The sequence below is a fragment of the Meleagris gallopavo genome, chromosome 30 (genome assembly GCF_905368555.1).
Source record: "Meleagris gallopavo chromosome 30, MGAL_WU_HG_1.1, whole genome shotgun sequence".
NCBI lineage: Eukaryota > Metazoa > Chordata > Aves > Galliformes > Phasianidae > Meleagris > Meleagris gallopavo.
Window position 1 is genome coordinate 3,798,733 of NC_139433.1, and position 24,434 is coordinate 3,823,166.

Sequence of the window (24,434 nt, forward strand, 5' to 3'; positions counted from 1 at the left end):
CTGAGTGCTGTGCTGGCCAAAAGCAATTGGCCTTTATTGAGGGAAGCATTGCAAAAATACAGAGGATCGAACTTCTAGTTTCCATGTGGAATTAGAATTAGTGAAATCTTGTGACTATTGCAATTAGGTGCCATCTGTGTCCTTGCAGCCTTTGGATGGAGAAAGTAGTTTAAATGAAGCGAGGACTTAACTCTGAATCTTTACCCAGATCTCGATACTGAAAAATATTGTGAAAAAGATTGATTTTCCTCCTATGGCTGTTTTTCAGATTTGGGTGGGGTCAGCAAAGGGAATTGCCAGAAATCTCCAGAGCCAGTTCATTCCTGTGAGATTTCTGGTCTGATATTTTCTTGAAAACTCAAGGGGTTTGGATTACTCTCCAGGCTTCATCTTTCTGGAGAGCTTCCCACTGCTTTTTAAGCCTGTGTACATGAATGCCATTTTTCCATTTCTCTAGGGGTGAAAATAAACCATAGTCTGAATGATGCTGAATTTTCCTCTGAGTTATAAATGATGTACAAAGGAGCACAAATTTCAAATAAAGCCTGTAATCTGTAATGTCTCAAAGCTTATGCAAGTAGAATGGGCACGTGAAAAGAGATCTATGGTGAGGTGGGCTGATGCTGTAGCAGAGCAGGGAAGGCACGTGTTTACCAGCTGGTTATCTCCACAATTAGTGACAATGATGAAACCAACGTTCCCATAAATGTTTCACAAACTGTTCACTTTGAGGCTGATAGGCTTCTTGAATTGATCCTCTTGACTTGCACCTGCTAATAACCTCTCAGGTAGTCTGGACAAGGTAACAGAGGCATTCCCTTCAGCACTGAGAAAGCTGCAATTTGGATCGTGTTCTTAAGTCAGAGCTGCGTGCTTTCAGGCCTGAGTGGGGAGATGCTTCTGCATGAGAACAGCTGAGTATTTAACACTGTTATCTAACCAAATGCAGATGAGGGCTCAGCTGCCTGGATCCGTGCTATTATTTGTGTTTGAAAATTCACCTTCGTAGTGCATAAGATCTCTCTTTCGAGGGAGACAAAGTGATCCTGCTCCAGAGGACGATACCTGTCCTCCCCCACCCCCGGAGCGTGGGCCTTGTGAACATCTTTGTCTATTCATACATATGACAGCCGTAATTATCTTTGACAGAAAGCCTGCGGAACGCCTCAGGCAAACACTGGAAGTGGGGACAGCAGTGTGGAGAACGTTCTGCCTTGTGATGTGATGGGCTCTGTCTAGAAGGCGCTGGGTTTGTCATCCTCTTATCCTTGAGGAACTGGCATTCTTTTGTGGTCAAGGTTTTGGGTGCAAGTAGTGAGGGCATAAAAGGCAGTTTCCAGGAAGACGATTCATTCGTGTTTGTTCAAAAATCTAACAGTTATTTAAGCAGTTGAAGTGAGGTGTAAGCAAAAAAGATTGAGATACAATGTTCTGCTTTACCACCATCATAGAATTGTATTTTTTTTTAATTAAAGCTCTGCTATAATGATAACCATATATATTTTTTTCTTATTAAAGATTCTCATTTTTCTATATGGATAAAGAAGCCACTTTAGAGTACAGCCTTGACAATCTGCTGGTTCTTCTTATCTCTCTATTCTTCGTGCCCTTCACGGATCTCACATTCACCTTGATTCCTTGACAACTGAAGAAAGCACTTACGCCTACCTGGAGACTTTTCACTGTAATTCATAAAGGCTATTTTTCCACACTGCTCTTGTGTAAGAAAAGGTCAGATTTCTGCGTGCAAGCATTAAACTATTCATACTAGAACTGAACTGAAGTGTGTAGCCTCCTGAGACAAGGAGTGTTACATTTCGTGATCAGCTTCTTTTGTCCCTTTCTCTGAACCATCCGCTATTTTGAAGAATTGACTTTGGAGGAAGCAATGCTCAGGCTTCTGACCTGATGCTTTCAGCATCCCTACAGTCAGTGAAGATGAAAGGGTGATTCAATTAATCCTTTGTGACTACTCTTTCTTCCTCTGTGTACAATATAACTTAATTTTCACAGCTGAAAAAGTTTATATTTCTTGCAAGAGCTGATTGTAGTTTTTCTTTTTTTTCAGGGTGCCATAACAGTGGTCTTTTAATCACTGGTGTCCTGAAAAGACCTGATTGCTTGGTATGCTTCTGCTTATTTCCAGCTGTTAAATCACACTGGAAATCATCCTGGTCTTTGGTGTTATTTGTGTGTGTGGAGGGAGGTTTGTTCTTGTTTTTTTTTGGGGGGGGTGGGGTGGGGAGAGGGGTTTAATGTAAATAGTAGAGCTAATTACTATGGAGAGGTTATATGAAAATAAGCAAATGAGAAGAAAAAATGGCCCCTGTTACAGTCAGTGAAAGTGGAAGTGTCAAGAGAGCTATCATTAATCTTAAATCAACACTTAGTAAAAAGCTACAACTTTTTACTGCCTGTATCCAGGAGGCTTGAACAGGTTTGCTTAATATAACTTCTGGCATGGAAACGTTTTTGATGTTCCCCTGAGATGTCCACAGAAAGGACAGCTTTGTGGTCTGCAGCTAGTAGGTCCAGCGTGGTGGAAAAGGTAACTTACCACTTCATACTTCTGAGGCAGAATAAACTGTGAAGTTCAAATTTTCTCTGTGGATCTTTGGGATGAGACCACAGAAAGCACAGTTCTGTCTCCTGTGAGCGGATGCTAACCATTCCTTGGCTCTCTCTCTGAAAAGCGTGGTTTTCTCTGGAGTCCCAAGCCAAATGTTTCTCTTTTTTTTTTTTTTTTCCTGCTGTTCTGCACTCTGTTATATATTTGGCTGTGCTCTCTGTCCCAAAGGTGTCTATGTTCTGGTGGTATTAGGTATGAATAAGTTGTCAAGTTCTTCGGGATCTGCCTTGCTGAAAGGCACGATGGAAACTTGATCTTTTTTTGAAGCTACATGGCAAAGTGCTGACAGTGTGTGCCAGCTTGTGGCTAGGAGGCAGTGATCTGAGGACAGCAAATCCCCATCTATGTGATATTTGTGTATATGATACAGAAATAGCATTATTCATACACAGTATGTGCATTTATGCGTAGCTACTGAACTAATCACGTGTGGACAGCTCTAGCATCGTATCAAAGAGTTCCAGCACCCCTCATGTTAAGTATTCTGCCTGTAAAGGGGTCGATGCCAGACATTATTAAGTTTTGGTAGGGTGATCAAAAGCAAGTCATTGCTCCCTAGGACAGGTCTCCGGGCTATTAAAAAGTCTACGTGCTGTCTGCCCACCTACATGTGTGATCTCAGAGCCCTGAGCACTTCCAGTCCCCTCAGTAATGAGACAATTCCTGTTTATACTATTGCTGAAGACCCCTGGATTATACAGTAGGAAGATTTTACTAGGGAGATGGATTATATACATCATTTAGGGGAAAGGAAAAACCAGCCTGCTTACAAGAGCTTTTGTTTTTAAGGTTTGCCATCCCTGAGAGTTTTTGGAAGTGACTGAGTGCATGCTGAGCAACGAGTGAAAGCAATCAGGAAAACTGTGTTATTGTCATTATGACTCTGGGAGGTGTCTTTTAGTAGAGAAAACCAAAAAAGGGAGACAGTGGCCAAAACAGTTTTACTGCAAGAACTGCATACTCCAAGCATTAATGAAACTCCCAACAATAATTTCCAGCAAGACATGATGGCTTAACCATCGCATCAGTTTGCATCTCCCTTGGTCAAAACAGCCTTCAGTCTTCTTTTTCTTTTTTTTTTTTTTCCAGTACAATTCAGTTAATTATTCCCAGTTCCCTCAATGAGTCTGAGCTCCCACTGGCTCTTGGAGCAATAGTAGCTCATTGTTGCAAATGAGCTTAATCCAGTGTTAGAAGTCTTTATTGTCTATAATAGAAAATGGCATGAATAGTAAAGGAAAAAATGTGAGATGTTTCCTGTAAGGTTTTAACAACCCTCCTGGGTGCATGATTACAACATATGCTAGGGAATAGTTTTGAGCAGGGTGGTGGTGAGGAGAAGGAGCTCTGGCAGCAATTTACACCCCCATCTGCAAGCCTCGTTACAGTGAGTTGCTTGAGAAGGGAAAGATGGGACACAGCTCTTCTCAATCATGCCACTACTTTTCAGTCCTTTGCCCTTCTGATTTGTCAGTTTGTCTCTGGCAGGCTTAAATGAGAGGCTTAACGAAGCCAGATGAGGGCCAATATGAAATCTGTGGGCTTACAAAAGCACTTTGCTTGGCCTCCTGCCCTCAGTTTTGTAAAGAGAGTTTTAGTTCCAGGTGTTTCGTTCTTTTCAGACAGAGCTATGATGACACCACATCTGACGTATTTTGGAAGGGGATTATCAGTGTGAGACCCAGGAGTGGAGAATATCTGATGGTGCTATGATCTGTCTACAGATGACAAAGTTCTGGACCACGTTTCCAATGAAGAACAACGCTCAGGGTGGTTTTGGATTCAAGATCTTGTATTTCAGCCTTTCTTCACATTGACCTCAGACCTACCTTATAGATTTTTCACCAGTCCTGTCACTGGCCTTGTCTCCTATTGTTTCTGATGAGTCTTCAGATGGAGCTACCAGTAACCAAGTTATGCAACAGTCTTCCTCAGAAGAATATTGTGGCAATGAAGACGGAAGCATTTGTTGTGTTGGCTATTTAAGAGCAAAAATAGAGGAAAACCCCAAGTCTGGTCATGCTGGTTCTGTCATTGGTGTTGGTTGAGGGCTAAGAGTTAAGGATAAAAACAAAGAGTTGGAATGTGTTTTCAGATCATCTGCCTTTTATGTGGGAGTCCTCCCTCAGACGTTGGAAGTCCTCTTTGCAGCTTTTTTTCATAAACCATTTTCAGCTATTTCTATACCCTATCTTAAAGTTGTTGGTGTTTTCTCACATTCTAAAACTCTTACGAAATTGTTCAGGGAAAAACTGATGTCCCCTTAGAAGTCAGATTTTCAGACGCAGAAAGGATAATCAAATTCCTAATAGTGTTGCAGGAATAAGCAGGAAAGTTGACCCTTCTGAGCTCTGATTTTCCTTCAAGGATGGCCTCATTTTCTGTACTGTAATGCAGTGGCTTCCTCTCAGGGGACTCCCCTGTCACAGGGTTCTAATTGATTTGATGCTGCAGTTGTGGCCAGTGTTATGTCATTCTGCTTATAGCCACAGTAGATTGTGTAACTGTTTTCAGTTCATCTAAATGGCTTTACTGATATTAGTCAAATTCCATTAGTAGAGTAGAAAACGAGGAGAATTAATGATAAAGTTAACGTAGTGCACAATGGAGCCACGTCCATTTATTATATTTTTGCAGGCTTGGTTCTCTGTCATTGCAGTTTGCCATTGATTAATTGAAAGAAACATTAAAAGTACTTCTAAAAGGTCTTTGGTGACCTTCAGTATCTTGCTTCCCTTAGAGACTTGAAGTTAAGAGACATAAACCAGATTTCAGCAAGCTGTAACTCTTCAAGCAAGTCACAGAGCATGACCTTGAATGGATTATTGCATCTTGCACTGAATGAAGCATATGGAGAGGAGGTGAGGCTGTTATTCCATACTGACTGATGGAGTTTTCTTACAATATTTGCTTCACTGTAAATTTTGATGTCAAATAGTGAATATGCTTTTCCTAAATCACTGGTGTTTTTATTTACATTACTTAGTTCCTATCTAAACTTTGTTACCTTGGGGCCACAAATAGTTCTAAACATAAATCATTTAAGAATCCTGTTTGTTGAGATTGTGTTTTAGCAACAGATGAAATAAGTGTACGTAATCAAGCTGTAAAATCATGTTTTGCAGATTTCTGAAGATAGAAGTTTGTTTTGGCTGGAAACGCTCAGCAGAAAGGTAGGACAAGACTAATGATTCTGCTCACTGCTGGGCATCAAACTTCACTGTCCAGTCCTTTCCACAATGTCTGTCTTCACAATTTGCAAATGTTCATCCACGGCATTCAAAATAAGTAGATGCTGAGAAGTTCTAATGTACTGGGCTTATTACTGATCTACGCATGAGTGAAATAGAAATGAGCACTGAGTGAATGTGTCAGCTTGGTTCAACTTCATTTGTAATCTCATGGTACACCAGAACAGAGAATGTATCTTCCATGACATTGACAGTTTTATTCATGGTGGCATTTAATAAAAATTATGGCTGATTTAGTTCAGACTTCAAGACTTAGACCTAACAGTTGACAGTCTGCAATGTCTACGACCATCTTTTTATCTCCACCTTTCTGTAGTAGATGTATGAAAGCTGGAAACCTAGCTACACCACCAGGCTCATGTAAAACTACTGAATTGAAATGCACGTCTTCTAATATATAATGCTCCTTTAAAGAACGTACTGATCTGCTCTGTGTGTGCACAGCAAGAAAAACAGTGGGCCTAAAGAGCATCCCTTGGAAACATTTTCTAGCAGTGGGAATATGAGGCATTGGAAGGTTTCCTGAGCTGGTTGTGGAGCTTCCATCATTGGAGGCATTTAAGAACAGGGCAGAGAGATCTGGCTCAAGAATGCCACAGGTACTATTGATCCCATTACAGAGAGAAAGTGGAAAATATTATTTTAAAATCCTTACTGGTTATCTTCTAGAATAATTTTGTTTCTTATGGCCATAAATATATAAGAACCACTGTAAAACACTTAGCATACTATTTTGGAGACTGGAGGTGTTTTTCACTTATTTTTAGAACTTGACCTTAAGACTGAAAAATAACTTTTTCCTTCTGACTTTTGTTCTTCGCCTGGCAAACATTAGTTAAAAACACAGAGATGGAAAATATTTAAACTTTTAACTAGCATGAGTTTTTCTTTTTGTTGTTTGTTTGTGTGCTAGTTTCATTTGTGATGTCAACTCCAGTCAGGGGAAAAAGGTGTAACTAACCTGGCACTGCACAGAGTGCAAAAATACTGTTATGTCGAAGCCCAAATAAACACTATCTACTGCTCAGTTTTATTGATTTATTTCTATCAGTAATACTTTTTGCAAAAAAAAAAAAAAAAAAAAAATCACGTTATTGACAAGTCTGGAAGATGTTTCCCCATCAGATAACAATAAGAAGTTCAAGTATATCATCCACTCTTCAACTTGCCCTTTTTAAACAGGAGCGGGTACCCAGAATTAATCACGTCATGACTGAACACTTTCTGACCTACTATTGTGTGTTTAAGCAGCATTACAGGAATGATTTATGGCATTTCTGGCCCTTAGATCCGAATATAGAAAGATGAAGAATGAGTCCAAGGAAAATAAGGGTAGGAATGACCTCATTTTGTGGAGACACCATGTCTTGGTCAACTTCAGAAAGCTGTGAAGAAAACGAGCTGCATTTTTCTCTGTGCAGTTATTTTACCACCAGCAATGAAAAGATCCCAGAATCTGCTGCAGAATAAAGAGAAGTGACTTCAGGTTTCTAGGACGTAAAGATACACTGATGGCTGCCTTCATACGCAGAAGACATCAGTTATCATTAGCGTAGTGTAAGTATAATATGCCTTGGTTCAGTTCACTTAGAGTAAGTGATCAATAAGCACTATTTTGTCACCATACTGTCCCACACTGAGTGTTGCTGAGGAAAACTGATGTCATTTCTCAGCAGTGAATATTCCTGACATCACTGAGTTTGAGGACTTGCAGCTTCTAAGTACAAACAGTTTCTGTCTTGTGCTGTAACCCATCAGCAGGGAGATGTAGAGGTAACATGCTTCATGTGTTCAGTTTAATCTGCAGCCTCCACTAATAAATTAATCATAAGTGACTTTTGGAAGGGAAAACAGATGGTGATGAGCTTGCAGATTGTCCATGTCACCTAAGTTCTCTTTTGCCTCCCTATGAAGACAGCCAGTGTCTCTGCTGGTAGCCCTTAATGTTTTAAATCCTTTGACTTGCAACTTGTCCATACAATGTATTTGAAAGAGTGAGATTCTCTGTTTACCATTCATCCTTCACAGTGACTTGAAGGGTTTGGGAGCCTTCTTCTTTTTCTGCCAGTTATTTGAATTTCTTCAGTCCATAGTAAAATCAAAGAAAATAGCCTAACTTCTCTGCGTGCTGACTGTGAGTTAGTTTGAATGCTGAATAATGGGCATAACTTAAAAATTTGTGAATTTTACACATAACGTGGTCACCAATTTATAGTATTGCAACAGGGTTTGTGATTCTGAGCAGCTGAAAGTGTTCAGAAAAAGGCTGAGCTCTGTGCAGGAGAATCACGTCTCCTCTTGACGCAGCTCTTTCTGGACACAAGCACTGCTCCCTTGCTGGCTGGGGGTCACGTTGTTTTACAAGCTAGCTGCACATGGCCTCAAAAATGGTTGTTTCTAGGCAGCTCACCACCTCTGCTGAAAAAATGGTTTCCTTTTTTTGGCCTCTGAAGGCTTAGAAACATAGAAGTATCCAGTTATTTAGATAATGGGCTTTCAAGCAGCATTTTTATTAGGTGTCTGAGTTTAAGGCTTTTTGAATGTAGGTTTGTTTGGTTCTATGTCTTGATACCATCAGGTAATACTCCACTTGGATAGCAGAAAATGTATTCATATTTTATGTGCTCGTATTAAATGGTTCCCTTTTTTTTTTTTTTCTTCTTAGCACAAGAAATAAACCTACGTGGTTGATTTGATCTTTGGGTTCAGAACAAAAAGTCATTTGCTGTACATAACATGAGGTGAAATGTTCCAGACAAGCAGAATCATGGAAATGCCACTTAGGTAATGTAGGCAAACTAACTTAATGTTTAGTAGAAATTTACTTGCTGTGAGAAAATGTAAAATCTGCTTGCTGCAGCATTCCTGTAATATAAAATGAACACTTGTCTGCATACTGTGCTGAACACACATGCTCAGTAGTGCCTACAGGACTACACAGTTACCTTCAAGAATTGTGCATAGCCACAGGGATGGGAAATTCTTCCTGAATATGGGAGGTCTGAAGCCAAAAACCTTCTGTCAATATCCAAATATTCTGCTTCTATAACACTTTAAAGACTGACCTACTGTTCTCTGGGGCTTTCCTGTCTGTGGTGTCCCCGAGGATTTTGGATGATCAGCATACTAATAGATTTCATAATCAAACAGTGAGAATGTGTGATCAAGAATTTCACTGCTCTACAGGCTCACCTTTTTGACAGGCCATGGTTTAACTTGCAGTTCCCTTCATGTAATAGCTTTAAGATTTTTGGGGGGCGAATTTTCTTTGGCTGCCCTGGATGGATTTCTCAATCTGCTCTGTGTCTTCTGGTGGAAAGTGCTGGATTTAGACTGACTGAGGGAAACTGCTGGACTGAGACTCCTTCTTTCACAGACAAGAAGCAGCACAGTCTCCCTTCCTTTCATGCCGTCACCTCTGCACTGCATCCTTCTCTTAGACAAGCCTGGGTAGGGGGGGGATGAGAATGTCAGCCTCTAAGGACCGGTCCGTTCGCCAGATCCCTTACTGAAAATGGTGTGATAGCCCCTCTTTGGAAGATGACTCAATAACTCTACCTCAAGCGTGAGTGGTAAAACTGCCTTGGGGTGTTCTGAGAGCCTGTTCTGAAACTCCACTGGGGTCCAGATGTCTCATAGCTTTTGTGATCTTGTGAGTAGTTTTAGAAGGAAAGTCTGTGAGGGATAGGGATATGAATCATCCGTCTGTCCTGTGTCCGTGAAGAAGAAATAAAAACCTTGATCCAAAAAAAATCCATTTAATTCTGGAATTTTCTGACCTATTTTGGTGCAAGCCGATCTAAAAAAAAAAAAAATTAAACTACTCTCCTGATGAGTTTCTCATATTGTTTACTTTTGTAACGTTCTCTGTGGACTGGCAGCCAGAAATGACGTCCACCCGTCGTCCAGCATCAGAGAATAAGAACTTCAGAGGAAGGAATGCAACTTCATAAATAGGAAACCACAGATACTAATGGGGAGCAGAGGCAAACCTGCAGGTTAAAAAGTAGTTGCAAGAGAAGCTCATACATCCACACTGCGTGGAGATTCAAAGATGATTTCAGCTCTAGCCTTTGTTTTTCTCCTCTGCCTCTCTTGTCCTTTTTCATCATGTCAGCAGAGAAGAGCAGGTAAGAATTCTCATTTTCGGTATATTTTCTGGACTCTATTTTCTAGACTGCTCTCAATATTCTGTTTTGCAGCAGGGAATGAGCAAGAAGGCAACATTTCAGCTGCATCTGCTGGAGCCTGAAAGCAGTGTTCAGGGATTTCGTAGTCTTGTATGAAACTTGAAGCCAAACTGTAAATGTCCAGTTTTAGATTTTCCTCCTTTTTCCTGCCTGATTAGTGATGTATTTTTAAGAAAAGCATTTATCTTGGGGCAAATGGCAGTGTTGTGTACTGTCATGACCTACAAGAGACAATTTATATTAATCTGCATTTTGCATGTGATTAGGAAAATAGTTCATGCAGGATGTCCTGTAGCAGGACATCCTTTCTGCTTGTGCATCTAGAGCTTAGAGTAGCCCTAACTTCTAGGAACTTAGCCATGCTTAGTTCAGCCTAATTCATTACAGAAGTTCCACTTCTCTGAACAGCCTGTTAGGGGACGTTCAGCCTCAAGAACTGTACCAGGAGAATCAAATGCGTGCTGGTGGAAAGAGAATGAGCCCATAGAGAAAGATGCGTGGTAACAGAAATGTCTGCAAGTGCATAGATTTAGTTTGGGAATTGCTCCTGAGTGGTTGACTCATAATTGTGAATTTGAAACTTAAAACACATCAAAAAAACACTTATTTTGAGATATATCTTGCTATTAGGAATGGAAAATTCTTCCATAACAAAAATAACAAGGCTGTCTGAAGTCTTGATATAGAGCTTATTCAAAACTCCTTTTTGAAGTTCAAATTATGTGCAAGCTCCTTGTTTTCAGTAAAATAAGAAATGTCATTTTCATTCACTCTATCTTAGAATTTGCAGTGCTTTCAACTTAGTTCCCAAACCAAAAAGTACTGGAGAAGGTACAAATATTCATCAAGTCCTCTTGGTTCTGTGCAGGGAAACCCACGAGGCTTTCAGGCTCATTTATCACCTGAGTTGTCCTCAGCAGCATGGGCTGACACGCTGCCTCTGGTGCTGGCACATTCTTCATGCTTGGAAGAAGCAGACCCTCAACTCCAGCTAATTTTCCCCTGCTTGCTTGCCTTGTTTAATAGAAGACACTGCTATTCCAGTCTTCATAAAGATTTGCTTACACTGTAGGCAAGGTGTGACGTCTGTTAATAGATTAATTAATCTAGGAAAGCTTTGAGAAACAAGGCTGTACTTTCTCACGGCAGTCAGGAGAATGCCAGAGTTGAACTTTCTGTCCAGTTGTTTTTAAATTATTCATATTTTCATATATATTTTTAGAAACAGTAAGCAACTTCCATTCATTCTTTCAGAGCTAAGATGAAGAGCATAGTCTAGATGTTTAGCATGCTCAGTAGATGAGGCAAGTCTACAATCTACTACCTGAGAAGGAAAACTCATGCATGGATGCAGATGTACCTTTTGTGTCCCAAAGCCACTGCAAAGCAATCTGAAACTACCCAAAATGAACCCAGCTCTGTGCAGCAAGAAGTCTGAACCTCGAGAACAGGCTATGTAACAGCTGAGGTGCTAGTTTTCCACATTCGGTGCTTGGCAGCACATTTGGGATAGACTCAGCAAAGAGCTTTGATTTACCTGTGCCTTTCAGAGTAACTTTCACAGCACTGAATTATTAATTTGCTTCTTTTGGCAGCAAAGGCTTCCAACGTGTGAACTGCTCAGACTATGCCAGATTAACAGCTACCACAACTGGCTGCCAGGACAATTTGTTTGCTGAGAGGTAGCTGTTACCTGAGTGACAAGCTTGGCTGATTATCACTGCCAAGAGCAAATCCTTGCCTGTGTGCAAGTCTTTATTACTTCCAAGCAAGCTTCCAGTTAGGAACTGGGAGAAACTGGTGTGGAGGGTTCTGTGTCTTTAATATTAAATAGAAGTTAATGATATCGGTTGATTTGTACTGCTAATAGCTCTTCTGTGTTTTTCTTGTTTTTCCCAACCACTGTGTCTTGGTAGGAATTGAAGTTGGGCCTGAAATGCTGGAAGAGATGAGAGAAACGAACCGTGTGTTAATGGAAGTTCGAGACTTGTTGAAACAGCAGGTAGGTGAGAAAGGGATCAGTCACTGAGTCTTCTGCCTTAATGCTGAGTTCTGGGACGAGGAGGCCTGTGTTGGGTGATAGAATTATTGCCCTGAACACCAGGGTCAAGAGGTGGTCTCACAGTTAGGTCTGTTGTTCTGAGAAAAAGTAGATTCATCTGATTCTACTGCTTGGAACTATGTCTGCTGAAAAGCAGTGTACACAGAGAATGAACTCTTAAAAAAAAAAAAGAGAGAGAGAGAGACACAGTAGATGTGTATTTAACTGGAAAAACAAGTCAGTTTTTCCTGGTTTTGTGGGCACTTGAAATCAATAACTTGGAAGGTGGAAAAGACCTTTCATCTGTCCATTAGGGTCCTGGAAAGGAAAATCATATGGAGTCTAAACAAGCCCTGTATTCACTTTCCTCTTGTTGTTTTAATCCTAAGCCTTTCTGGCTCTGGTATTTTCTTAGGGAATTTGGAACTTCTTGGGTGCTCAGATCCCTTCCCATTTTAACGAGGAGATGGTGGTTTGTCTGGTCAACTCTTTTAGGTATAGAAAAAGGTTCCGTTCTCCCTTTATCCATTCTGGGAGCTGAGGGCAGCAGCTTTGGCCTGCCAGCTAATTGGAATGGCAGACAGATCTGTGTGCCAGTGCAAACTGGGCGGCCTGTAATCTGCAAAAACATCTGTTGCATTGAGTTACTCTCAAATTTCAGGCTTCTGCATAAATACCCAGTGTTTACTAGGAATCAGGTCAGACATGGTTCCTGGCAGCCTGGAGCAATGATTTCCAGTGTTCCCTTCCAGCTTAGTGCTTACACTCCATATAGATTTTCTATTTGTTCTTTCTCTCACTCTTGCCACCTACTTTTTTTTTTTTTAAATCCATGGGCTTTTTTTAAATAGCACTTTCAAGAAAACTCTTCCTGAGGAGACAAACTGACACATGTCACTGGAAAGCCAGGAGGCAGTTCATAAAGTCTTAATTTGTGCAAAGATTTTCTAAAACTTACTTTTTCTTGATTCATCATCTAGAGATGTTGGCAGTCAGGACAGCAAAAGACGTAGTAATAAAAGCCCAGGTCTCGTCTCCTGAGCCAAAGGCTGAAGAATTCTCAGCACAAAGGAAGCTCTGATATTCATTAGCAGCTCTCCAACATCTCTGCGTTCTGTCACCCACTCCTAATGGGACATATTCAGGGGATTTGGGTTAGGCATACTTCTGCATTAACTGTTCAAAATACATCACCCTGACCACGTTGGAGGAAAGAGAGAGTCTAACATAGAATGAAATCTTGCTGCTCTATGTGGAAGCTGGCAGAGAGACATGAGCAGATGATTTTATCCAAGTACAAAGTGAAACGTCTTTAATAGTGGAAACACGAAGTCCATAGGGCATGTAAGGCTGGTCACACACCGTGCCTGAGCACCGGCTGTCAAAAGCCAATAAGGCTTTTTCAGGAAAGAAGCCTGCTAGGGTTTCTGTCTAAGATGCTACAGTCATGAACATTTTTGCTTATTTTTGCCTGTCCCAAATTCCAACAGCATCTTTTCACTGCCAATGCGACAGATTATCTCTTTGTTGAAGAAAGCTTGAAGGAATAGGAGGCTAGAGGAGAACAGATGAAGTCTGGAATAAGGAACGTTTGTGAGTAGGTTCAAAATGTCTCTATGGCGAGGGCATTAGGGCCAAAAAATGGTATAAATGAGGTCAGAGGTGACCTGTGTTTTTGCAGAAGTGGCACACAGGAGATCCTTTTCCTGACTTTGTCTATACAGTGTCTGAGCTGCAGATCACAGAGTCATAGAATCACTAAGGTTGGAAAAGACCTCCAAGGTCATCCAGTCCAACTGTCTATCTACCACCAATATTTCCCCATTATAATGTGGCCCTCAGTACCACATCTAAATGTTTCCCGAACACTTCCAGAGATGATGACTCAACCAGTCCCTTGAGCAGCCCATCCCAGACCACTCTTTTAGAGAAGAAATTTTTCCTAACATCCAACGTGAATCTCCCCTGGCGCAACTTGAGAACATTCCCTCTAATCCTAAATAATGCAGACCTCTCTACAACTGGTAATTCAGCATCTTCTAGAGAAGAAGACACAAGTAAAGTAGATTCCTTTTTGTCCATGGCACTTCTTTGTGTGTTTCGTAATAAAATAGTATTATCTAGTTAGCCTGTAGGAATACTCCAGTAAGGAGAACAAGCCACCTCAGCTTCCACAGTGTCTACAACATAGACTTAGGGGTAAGAATTGATTTGTTTGTAAGCAGCTGTGCACTGTCAGACACCCTGTTTTCTGACAGTGGGACCATTAGCTTGCGTGGCAGCAAAACTCAGCCTTTGGCCAAGTGGTGATTCTTGTTTTCTTCTAGATTAAGGAGATAACATTCCTGAAGAACACAGTCATGGAGTGTGATGCCTGTGGTGAGTTACTGAGTTGAGCCCTATATTCAGCTGCTTCCTCCATGTGCTTCATACCTTTGTGTCCAAACAAGTACTAAAACGCCATATGTGACCATCTGCCCTAAGGAATTAGCTTGTTTCACAGCTACCCGAGTGTCAGAGAGTAATACTTGGTGTTAGTGATGCTTTTTTTTCCTCCAGGGCATTCTGCACACACGGACCAGTGATCCATGCTGTTCTCATGGTTCGGTGGCAGTGGAAGTTATTACCCCTTTGCTGAGCATGAGTGCAGAAGTAGCATGAAAAATCTCGTATCTTTCCAGCAAATCTTCTGCGCTTGCTCACGTCCACAGTTTCTAAAATAAACTTTGTTAACAGTTCTGTGACATGCAATGCTGTGCTTCTCAGGGTAGCTGTGTTCTAGTGCAGAAAGCTGCCCAACCACATTTCTTAATAACCCAGCCCAGGGCCTATGTTAGGATTGCCTGGGAATGCACACCGGCTGTCCTGTGGGATGCAGTTGGCTACTCTTGAGCTGAGAATGGAAGAGAACATCACCCCCAAGAGGCACTGCTCTGCTACTCGTTCCATCTAATGTTGTCACCTTCCAAGCAAAAAGGGTGTTCACAGAGGATTCAGGAAGCAGGGTCATAAATCCTCCCATGTACATCTTGCCCTCTGCTCCTCACTAAATGGTTTTTCTGGACTGGAACTTACTTCCAATCTGTCTGGCCTTCAGAAAGCATGGTTCGTGGAGGTGCTCTGTTATTTGCCAGTACATTTGAAGGGCGGAGCAATAACTGTTTCTGCATTTGGAGAGATTGTACTTTTGCTGGAAAAGAGATTAGCCAAAGCTTCTGGGACCTGTAGTGCAGAAATGTATTCATCCACACCAATTGTTTTAGTAACTCACTCATAAAACTGTCTTGAACTTTCTCTCTGTTACTTGATCTCTGACTTCCCCACTTGGTTTTGTGCTGTGTGTTCTTCCCTGTTCTTCTTGCTGTAGAATTGGAGCTGCTTTTCATCATGCATTGAACGATGTGGCTCACAGCACTTATATGTGCTTCTCTTATTATTTCTCAGAAAGAGAAGCATTAAGAGAGAAAGCCTCTGTTTTAGTGAAGATTTTATTGGTGCTAATATAGAATGTTGGTTTTTTTGTTTGTTTGTTTCGGATTTTTAAAATCAGGCTATTAAGCTAGAGAAAGCAGAAGGAAAAAGTCCCCTAGGGCAGTGATGTGGGAGATTAGTGACAACTCCAGCTTCTAGAAAGTTTATTCACAGTCCTGAGTTAGCCTTCAGTGAAGTTTTGGCTTCCAGCCCTCTGCAGCACTTCCCAGACTTCAGCCTGTGCTGTGTGGGTTGTGCTTTAGCCAGGTGTCTGGGTCTGTGCTTCCAGTGGGATGTAGATGTAGAGGAACCAGGGAGAGAACTGTTCTCTGTGGAACTCCAAAAGCAAAGGCATTACACGAAAAGGAGGGCAGCACGACAGGAGTTTTGGGATAGAAGGGAAGATTTCGGGATTAATTAATTTATTTTGGTCTGTTCTGACTCAGAGATCAGTCCAGCTGCTGCTTCTGGCTTCCCTTTTCTCTGTTTGCAAAGCAGAGCTACAGCTGCTTAACTCTTAAGAAGCTACAAGGAAATGTCCTGTGGATGAGACACACTGAAATCTCCTGAGACAACGGGACCAGCTTTGGATAGGGCCTGGCAAAGATAACTCCTTCCTTCGTCTTCCTTTTGTCCTCTAGGCATACACACTGAAGCAACAGGCCCCGTCATCACTGTGACACAGTTTAACAGATGTGTCCCAAACCCCTGCTTCCCTGGAGTGGCCTGCACTGAGACCAGCACTGGCTTCCGCTGCGGACCCTGTCCCCCAGGCTATTCAGGGAATGGGTCCCAGTGCACAGATATCAATGAGGTAAGAGACAAGGAGGATGGGCTGGCAGTTACAAAATGGTCTCGCTTTCCTTGAAGTGCTGCGAGTTCATCTTGTGGCTGTAAAGAAAAGTCTTGCAATTCCCCTAGGAGCTGAAGTTCGACAGAAACATCATTTCAGTGGAACAAAGCCTGTTCCTCACCCTGCCTCAGTCCACGTTGATTTTATATCCAGTACAGCAAGGCATTTATTTTCTAAAAAAAGACAGACTCAAATAAAATAAATCTTTTGGTTGCGGAAAGGTGATTTTGGAATACTAAAAAAATCCCCTTTGGCCTTAAAATCTTTTGAGCTAGTGGCTGATGAGTTGTTAGAGATAAGATTTATTATGTGTGGAACAGAATCAAATGCTATCCAAATACTCCTTTATACAGTAAATCTTAGCACACCACGTGTATTGCTTCATTTCTGCCTTGAAATTAAGCCTTGCCAGGCAGATACTGTTTCACTTTTTTCTTCTTTTATATTAAGTGTGGTATTTAATCATGTTTATTTTGTCTGTATTCAAAGCTTTACTCAGCCATTAATTTTCTGTGTCCAGATGATTCCTTAGTTCTGTGGTTCCCAAGTTGTAGTCTTATTCTCCACTATTAGTCCAGCAGGTAACTGTAAACGTCTTACAAAGCCATACCACCTCTATGGCATTTATAGCAGTTTAAAGACCTGCTGAAGCTAAAAAGGTTCATGAGACATTTTTGAAGCTGATGATAATCTGTTAGCCACCAAAATGTGGAAAGTGCTGTATTAATGGAAAGCATCTGCTAGCACAGAGCATAAGAATTCAGTGAAAATAATAACGTGTTGGAGGAATAAAGCAAGCAGCAATATCAACTTTGGAAGGATAATTGCTTCCCAGAGTAGTAAACAAACAACTGTTGTTGTTTTTCAAAGCCAGTTTAAGAAATTACCCAGTTCTCTGGATTCAGAGACTGTCAGGAAGAAAAGTGTGAAGTGAAGCCAGCGCTTTGCTTGGGCAATTGATGTCACCTACAAAGAATTAGTCTTGAAATTTTATTTGTTTTACTTGTCTGCACATACTGAGAAATGAACAACTGAGGCTGGGAAGCTGCATTTTCCACTTGTAAGGAAAGCCAGCAACTTCTATGCATTTTTGTTTTGTTCTTAGGAAATAAAAGCACAATAGCTGGATCTTACCCAGCAAGGCCTGCTTTGGGAACTGCCTTCACAACTGGCCCTGAGCGATCTGCCTCAGTTCTGTACAACTTTTTTCTTGTTTACAGTGCAGTGCAAACCCCTGCTTCCCAAAGGTCCAGTGCATTAACACTGCTCCTGGCTTCCGCTGCGATCCGTGCCCTCCTGGCTTCACTGGGCAAATGGTCGAAGGAGTTGGCCTAGCTTATGCCAGGGCCAACAAACAGGTAAGGCACAGAAACTCCTCCTTCAGAAACCACTGGCTCTTTCCCCTCTGTTACTGTAATTAATTCAAGGGTCTTGGAGCCCTCAGAGAAATTGGAGGGAACTACAGATAATTGTCATATTGGTGGTAAGGCTGATGCAGTGACAGGAAAGAGCTGCCAGGGTTGTCCTAGCACGTCAGCAGCGAAGCACTCCACTCTTAGATCTGAATGCTGCTGAATTTATGCTGGTCAGAATGCCATGTCTATGGCAGATTTGAGGCTGTGAATCCAGCCTGAGGAATCCCTCATACCAGGACACGGAAGAGTTGATGCAGCTAGTTGGTACCCAGCTCCTCCTTGTATAGACAGATTAAAATTCAAAAAACAAAGAAAAACTAACACCTAGTCTTACCATGGTATATAAGAATATATTGACAAAAGCAAGAATGGCTTGCAGCTTGTGTTATTTAGAGAGCTGCTAGCTGGACGTAGGACACAGTCTGTGACCTTCTTGCTCCACTTACTCTCTTCTATCCTTTTACAGTAAGCAGATACGCTGACAGCTCAGCTCAGAGCTAAGCTATTTCATCAGGCTAAAATCTCTGGTGACCCTCTAGAGGGTGGACACCTTGCTTGGGGCCAGGAATGTTTCTGGGACTTGGCTCAGTCTTGTCTCAAGGAAAACTTTGAGCTCTCAGTGCCAGTAAGGTGTGTTGGGAGCTTTGTTTCTGCATCTAGTGATGTCCTCATTCTGCAACCTGACATCATATCTGCTGAAGAGTGAACTTAATGCCTATTTTGTTCTTCCTGGGTAGGTTTGCACTGACATCAATGAATGTGAGACAGGTGCTGCCAGAAATTGTGTCCCAAATTCTATCTGTATCAACACACGGGTAAGTATTAATGAAAGGCCTCACATAAATCCCCCTTCCCTGGGTTCTGGGGCCTCTCTTACTGTGGCAATCCAGCTCCTGAGGAGAGGTTACAGGAAAGGTTTGCCCAGACTCATAGTTAATTCCCTATTACTTTTTCCTACAGGGATCCTACAAGTGTGGAGCTTGTAAACCTGGCTTTGTTGGGGATCAAATCACTGGCTGCAAGAGCCAGACAGGGAGACTCTGCCCTAACGGTGAAGTCAGCCCATGCCACGAGAAAGCACAGTGCATCGTGGAGCGGGATGGGTCCATCTCGTGTGCGGTGAGGCCTCCACCCCCTGCCCTGCGATCTGTTCGCTGCCGTTTCCCCTACACTGCGCTCGCTCTCCTGGGTCTGCCACTGCCCTCTCCTGGAGAGCATGCCTTGTCGGCTCAGACTTGCTCCCTGCTAACACCTGAGCTATGGCAATCTCTGGGTGATCTCAGGGAAGTGGACTGCTCCTGACACCTCAGATTCTCTGCGCTGTTAGTTTGGGTTTGCTTGCTGTTTTTATTTTGGTTTTGTTTTTAATTGTTTTAAGCACTATAAATCTTAAGTCTCGGAGCATTACTCGCAGCTGAAAAAGTAGACAAACCATTCAATCTCCTGATCCAAAGTTCTGCTGATGCATCCGTCCTTATGATCTTAGAAACAAGCAGAGAGCTTGTATTTGAACTACTTGAAAATGCCATTTTCAGCTGAAGGGTCTCTTTCAGATGACATTTCACCCGTGGAGCGTTGTGTATCTGGCTTTGCAGTGTGTCCTGCAGGTTCTCATGCAAAGCCTTCAGTTTTGAAGGTGTTACCCCTACGAGGGGACTCACCAGCAGCCTCGTTTCGTTTATCTGCTCTCTTCCAGTGCCTTGTGGGGTGGGCAGGGAATGGCTACATCTGTGGGAAGGATACAGACATTGATGGAGTCCCTGATGAAAAGCTGCGCTGCTCTGACAAGAAGTGCCGCAAGGTAAGGTGCAGTTCTCACAGATTTGGTTAGAAACACTCCATGGTGGGAATGCTGAGCCAGAAATGGGTGATTCTTATTTGAGGGCAGGCCTCACCCTGCCTTTGATGCTGCTGAAATCCTGCTCAGCCTGCAGAATTCAGAAAGGTTCCATGACGTGCCCTGCCACTTCATCCTTCCTTTCCTTTCAGGATAACTGCATGACTGTCCCCAACTCTGGCCAGGAGGATGCAGACAGGGATGGAATTGGAGATGCCTGTGATGATGATGCTGATGGAGATGGGATATTAAATGCCGAGGTTTGAATTCTACAACTTACTCTGTCATACCTAAATATACTGAGAGGTCCTGCAAAGCAAATTGCCTGCAGCTTTAATGTGAATACAGAGAGCCCTCAGCAAATCCCTCTCTCCTGCAGGACAACTGTGTGTACACACGCAATGCAGACCAGCGCAATGCAGACAAGGATAACTTTGGTGATGCCTGTGACAACTGTCGCCAAGTGAAGAACGATGACCAGCGGGACATTGATGGTGATGGGAAAGGAGATGAGTGTGACGATGACATAGATGGAGATGGTAAGAGCAGCTGCAGCTGTGCCAATATAAGAACAAGACAGCTAGTCAGCATGAAGCTATAGATCCTCATAACAGGTACCAGCACTCAGAGGCTTATGCTATGCAAGAGAAGAACTTATTTCTGCTGGAATGAAGGACACTTCTGTTTTTAAAATGTCCAGATGAGCAGTCAAGCCAGTATCCTTCAGAGTTCAGTTCTCATAGGGGTTAAAGTTCTGTCTTCAGGATGATGCTAACATTTTTTCATAGCACTTTTATTGTACGCAGTTAAAGTCAAACTTGTTTCAGGCTTCAGAAAGATGTACGACACCAACTGATGTCAGCCTGGACAAGGACAGTACTTTGTGCTATGATTTCAACTTGTGAAGAAGTGTAGGGCTATCCAAGTTGTTAGAGGCTGCTGGCTCAGTGCAGTATGTGTCAGGGCTGCGTTCTGGGAGAAAAAACACCACCACTGGCTGGCTTTAGAAACAGTCTGTGAGCTAGTGATGCTGTATTTGCACAAAGCCTGCTCTCAAAAGCCAAAAATCACAATTGCTGCTGGCCTGAAACATACATATTTATTTACAGATTATTTCCAGCGCATCTAGTGCTGTTTGGGTCTTGCTACTTCCTGCCAAGTAGCTCCCTGCTGGCATGATTTGCTGGTGTAGTAGGTAAATGCAGAGAAGTGGGAAGTGAAGTCATGCAGCTTACCAATTAGATTGTTCCTTTCCTGTCTCAGGCCTTCAAAAGACACTGTCTAAATCTTCCATGTCAAATAGCCAAGGTTAACTTGGACTTATTTTTTAATTATGTAGACGTCTAGTTTAGAGAAAAAAGAATCTGTCATAGTTTAGGGAACCGCAGACAGCTTCATCGTCATCCTCTTGGCCGCTCATTCCTGCACAGGTATGGCTCCAGGTTGGAGTCACACTCCTCAGTTCTTCAGCTCTTCCTAAGGAATGCAGTTAGGGACATTTCCTCTCAGGTTCATGTATGGACAGTAGCATGCTTAGTATCTGTGAGGATACAGTCTGAAGTATGTTTTCAGATCAGTTGCTGATGATGTTGTCCTTCCTCCGTCAAATCAAAACCGTTGCCTTATTGCACAGATTCAACTGTCCTCAACATCTGTCATCTCTTACATCCAAAAGAGATCTTGCTGCATATACTGAAAAGCCCTACTGGCTTAATGGGTTCTCTGCATGTTTTACAGGAATCCGAAATCCAACGGACAACTGTGTAAGAGTTCCTAACCCTGATCAAAAAGACAGTGATGGTGATGGAGTAGGAGATATCTGCGACAGCTGCCCAACAGTCAGTAACCCAGACCAGGTAAGGAAGCACTTCCACTTTTGCAGTGTTACAGCTTTCTCTCTCTCACTCAAGACAGTGCTTACATCGTCTGCCTGAAGTAGGTTTGGAAAGACAGATACTCAAATTCATCAGAACAATGTGTAGGAACTCTCCCACTCTTGTGAGCTCCGTTTCCAATCTGAACGACAATGCCTGCCCCTCTCTTCTTTCTCCTTTAAAGCCCAATTCTCCCATTGACCTATGTTTAAATGATTCTTGCTTTATTTTCCCAGAAAGATACTGATCATGATCTCGTGGGAGATGTCTGTGACACCAACCAGGACAGGTGAGACCTTACTGCAAATATTATTCTTGGGTTATATGGAATTCTGGGGACACAGGCATGGAAGGCATGCATCAGTAACCATGACAAGAGGCCTTAATTTGTGTCTTTTTATTCAAACAAAGGAAGTGGAATTTTCTTCTAACTTCAGAAAACTTGCTCCTGGAAATACAGCCCAAGGCCTAGCAGCTGTAAGCTTGCTGACAGCAGCTTGCTTTTCATTAGCTATCCCCACAAATTTGTTCGTGGACTACAGCTGGGATATTTCTGATCTATCTGTTTGTGCAACTAATAGCTCAAGACATTAAAAGGCCAAAATCACCAACTACCCCTGTTCTTGTAGAGGATCCCAGCTGCTAGAAAGGGCATGCAAGCTTCTGGGGGGAAAAAAAGTAAGTGGATGCTCTTTACCTGTATGCATTTTCTTCACCAGTGATGGCGATGGCCACCAAGATACAAGAGATAACTGCCCATCAGTGCCTAACAGCTCCCAGGTGGACACAGACAATGATGGACTAGGAGATGAATGTGATGATGATGATGACAATGATGGGATTCCAGATGAGAAACCTCCAGGCCCTGACAACTGTCGGCTTGTCCCTAACCCTGGCCAAGAAGATTCGGATGGTAAGGGAAATGCATGCAGATCAGCTGCAGGGTTCTCCATTCCTAGTGGCTAATATGTAGGAGTTTGACCTTCAGATGGGCAGGAAGGAAGACCTCCTCAGTACTGACTCGAGACAGTTCTACATCATTTTCCAATCGCCAATAACACTGACATCAAAATTATATTTGGGAAAAGTTCTCTTCCAGAAGTACCTACAGTGTGAGGTGCTGCTTCTACTCATAGCATTCCTACAAGCAGGAGATAAAGCGTCAGGGTTTCTTTGCTACCAACAAAAAGGAAGAGTGCAGCAATGCTCTGAACATCTCTTATCCTTGTGTAGACATGTCTACCTTAAGCTGTGCTAGCCAAAAGCTAGCTGAGTAAAACTTAGGTGCAAAGGGTAGGGGAAATTGAAAGCTTGCTTATTCTGTTGTCTCTCTCAGGTGACGGTGTAGGAAATCTTTGTGAAGATGACTTTGACAGAGACATGGTGATTGACAGAATTGATGTGTGCCCAGAGAACGCAGAAGTGACACTAACAGACTTCAGGGCTTTCCAGACGGTTGTGTTGGACCCTGAGGGTGATGCACAGATTGACCCCAACTGGATTGTCCTTAACCAGGTAGGACACTGCTCCAGAACGGGACAGCAAGTACGGTGGTAGCAAACCTGTACAAAATGGGATGCAGTTTTCATTAAAAGCTTGCAGGCCTAATGCCACTGTTCAATAATGCCCTGGTCATAGATAGAGGCTTACCTCTGGTGTACTTCTCTGCTCATTTAACAAGAGGGTTGGAGATACTAATTAGACAACGTTCATCTTTCACAGGGCATGGAAATTGTCCAAACCATGAACAGCGATCCTGGCTTGGCTGTAGGTGAGGCACTTATTTTTGTCCTATTAAAAAATCATTGTGCGCTTCGCAGCGCAGCTTTTAAAACTATTTCAGAGACTGCATAATGATTCCATCTACTCCTGGAAAATATTGTTTGTAGTAAACAGAGTCTTCAGATTTAGCTTAGTAAAGTCTCCCACCCCCATCTGAATCTGGGAAGAGACGGATGATCGGTGTTTTACCTCAGAATGCAGAGTGTTTGCTTTCCTACCAACTACAGGTTACACAGCATTCAATGGAGTGGACTTTGAGGGCACGTTCCATGTCAACACTGCCACAGATGATGATTATGCTGGCTTCATATTTGGCTACCAGGACAGTTCCAGCTTTTATGTGGTCATGTGGAAGCAGATGGAGCAGACATACTGGCAGGCAAACCCCTTCCGAGCAGTCGCAGAACCTGGTATTCAACTGAAGGTAAAGAAAGCATTGAAAAAGAAGTCAGCAATGGATTTTGGTCTTAGCTGTGCTGCTTTGATGCACACGGTGGGGCAGCAGCTGTGGTCGGTCAGCTCTTCATCCACACATTTCACCACTCTTCTCCACATTAGGCAGTGAAGTCCAAAACAGGCCCAGGTGAGTACCTGCGCAATTCTCTCTGGCACACTGGGGACACCACAGACCAAGTCAAGCTGCTGTGGAAGGACCCTCGCAACTCTGGCTGGAAGGACAAGACGTCGTACCGCTGGTTCCTGCAGCATCGGCCTCAGGTTGGATACATCAGGTAAGGGGTTCACAGCTTCCTTTGTATGGCTGAGCGGGAGATCAGCACGGAAAGCAAGCATCTCCAGTGCACTTCTGTGGTAAAGAGGAGGGAGAGTGACTGGGGAACCATTTCTGTGAGCGCATCAATCTCGTCTCCATGTCCTACGCGCTTGTGCTCTTCTAGAGCTCGCTTCTATGAAGGCCCAGAGGTTGTAGCAGACACTGGAGTTGTCCTTGATACAACTATGCGAGGAGGGCGCCTGGGAGTCTTCTGCTTCTCCCAAGAGAACATCATTTGGTCAAACCTGCGTTACCGCTGCAATGGTGAGTTAATTTTGAAGGTCAAACACAGAAGTTGTTGCCATTTTGCTTGAACAAG

The 24,434-nt window shown here is 42.7% G+C and overlaps 1 protein-coding gene across 1 annotated transcript in view; it reads left to right on the forward strand.

Moving 5' to 3' along the window:
* Positions 1-2,078: 2,078 nt before the first annotated feature.
* Positions 2,079-24,434, forward strand: part of COMP (cartilage oligomeric matrix protein) — a 31,204-nt gene continuing 8,848 nt past the window's right edge. Inside the window, exons 1-24 of the mRNA XM_003213294.5 lie at positions 2,079-2,124; positions 5,370-5,490; positions 5,755-5,802; positions 7,169-7,212; positions 7,302-7,437; positions 8,546-8,664; positions 9,762-10,010; positions 11,987-12,072; positions 14,439-14,490; positions 16,224-16,396; positions 17,656-17,793; positions 18,588-18,665; positions 18,811-18,969; positions 19,547-19,651; positions 19,840-19,947; positions 20,067-20,226; positions 21,425-21,543; positions 21,798-21,850; positions 22,281-22,474; positions 22,898-23,076; positions 23,284-23,332; positions 23,571-23,767; positions 23,902-24,074; positions 24,240-24,379. Coding sequence (XP_003213342.3) covers positions 9,935-10,010; positions 11,987-12,072; positions 14,439-14,490; positions 16,224-16,396; positions 17,656-17,793; positions 18,588-18,665; positions 18,811-18,969; positions 19,547-19,651; positions 19,840-19,947; positions 20,067-20,226; positions 21,425-21,543; positions 21,798-21,850; positions 22,281-22,474; positions 22,898-23,076; positions 23,284-23,332; positions 23,571-23,767; positions 23,902-24,074; positions 24,240-24,379 — 2,239 coding nt within the window. The 5' untranslated portion in view covers positions 2,079-2,124; positions 5,370-5,490; positions 5,755-5,802; ... (2 more) ...; positions 8,546-8,664; positions 9,762-9,934. The remainder of the gene's footprint in view (positions 2,125-5,369; positions 5,491-5,754; positions 5,803-7,168; positions 7,213-7,301; positions 7,438-8,545; positions 8,665-9,761; positions 10,011-11,986; positions 12,073-14,438; positions 14,491-16,223; positions 16,397-17,655; positions 17,794-18,587; positions 18,666-18,810; positions 18,970-19,546; positions 19,652-19,839; positions 19,948-20,066; positions 20,227-21,424; positions 21,544-21,797; positions 21,851-22,280; positions 22,475-22,897; positions 23,077-23,283; positions 23,333-23,570; positions 23,768-23,901; positions 24,075-24,239; positions 24,380-24,434) is intronic.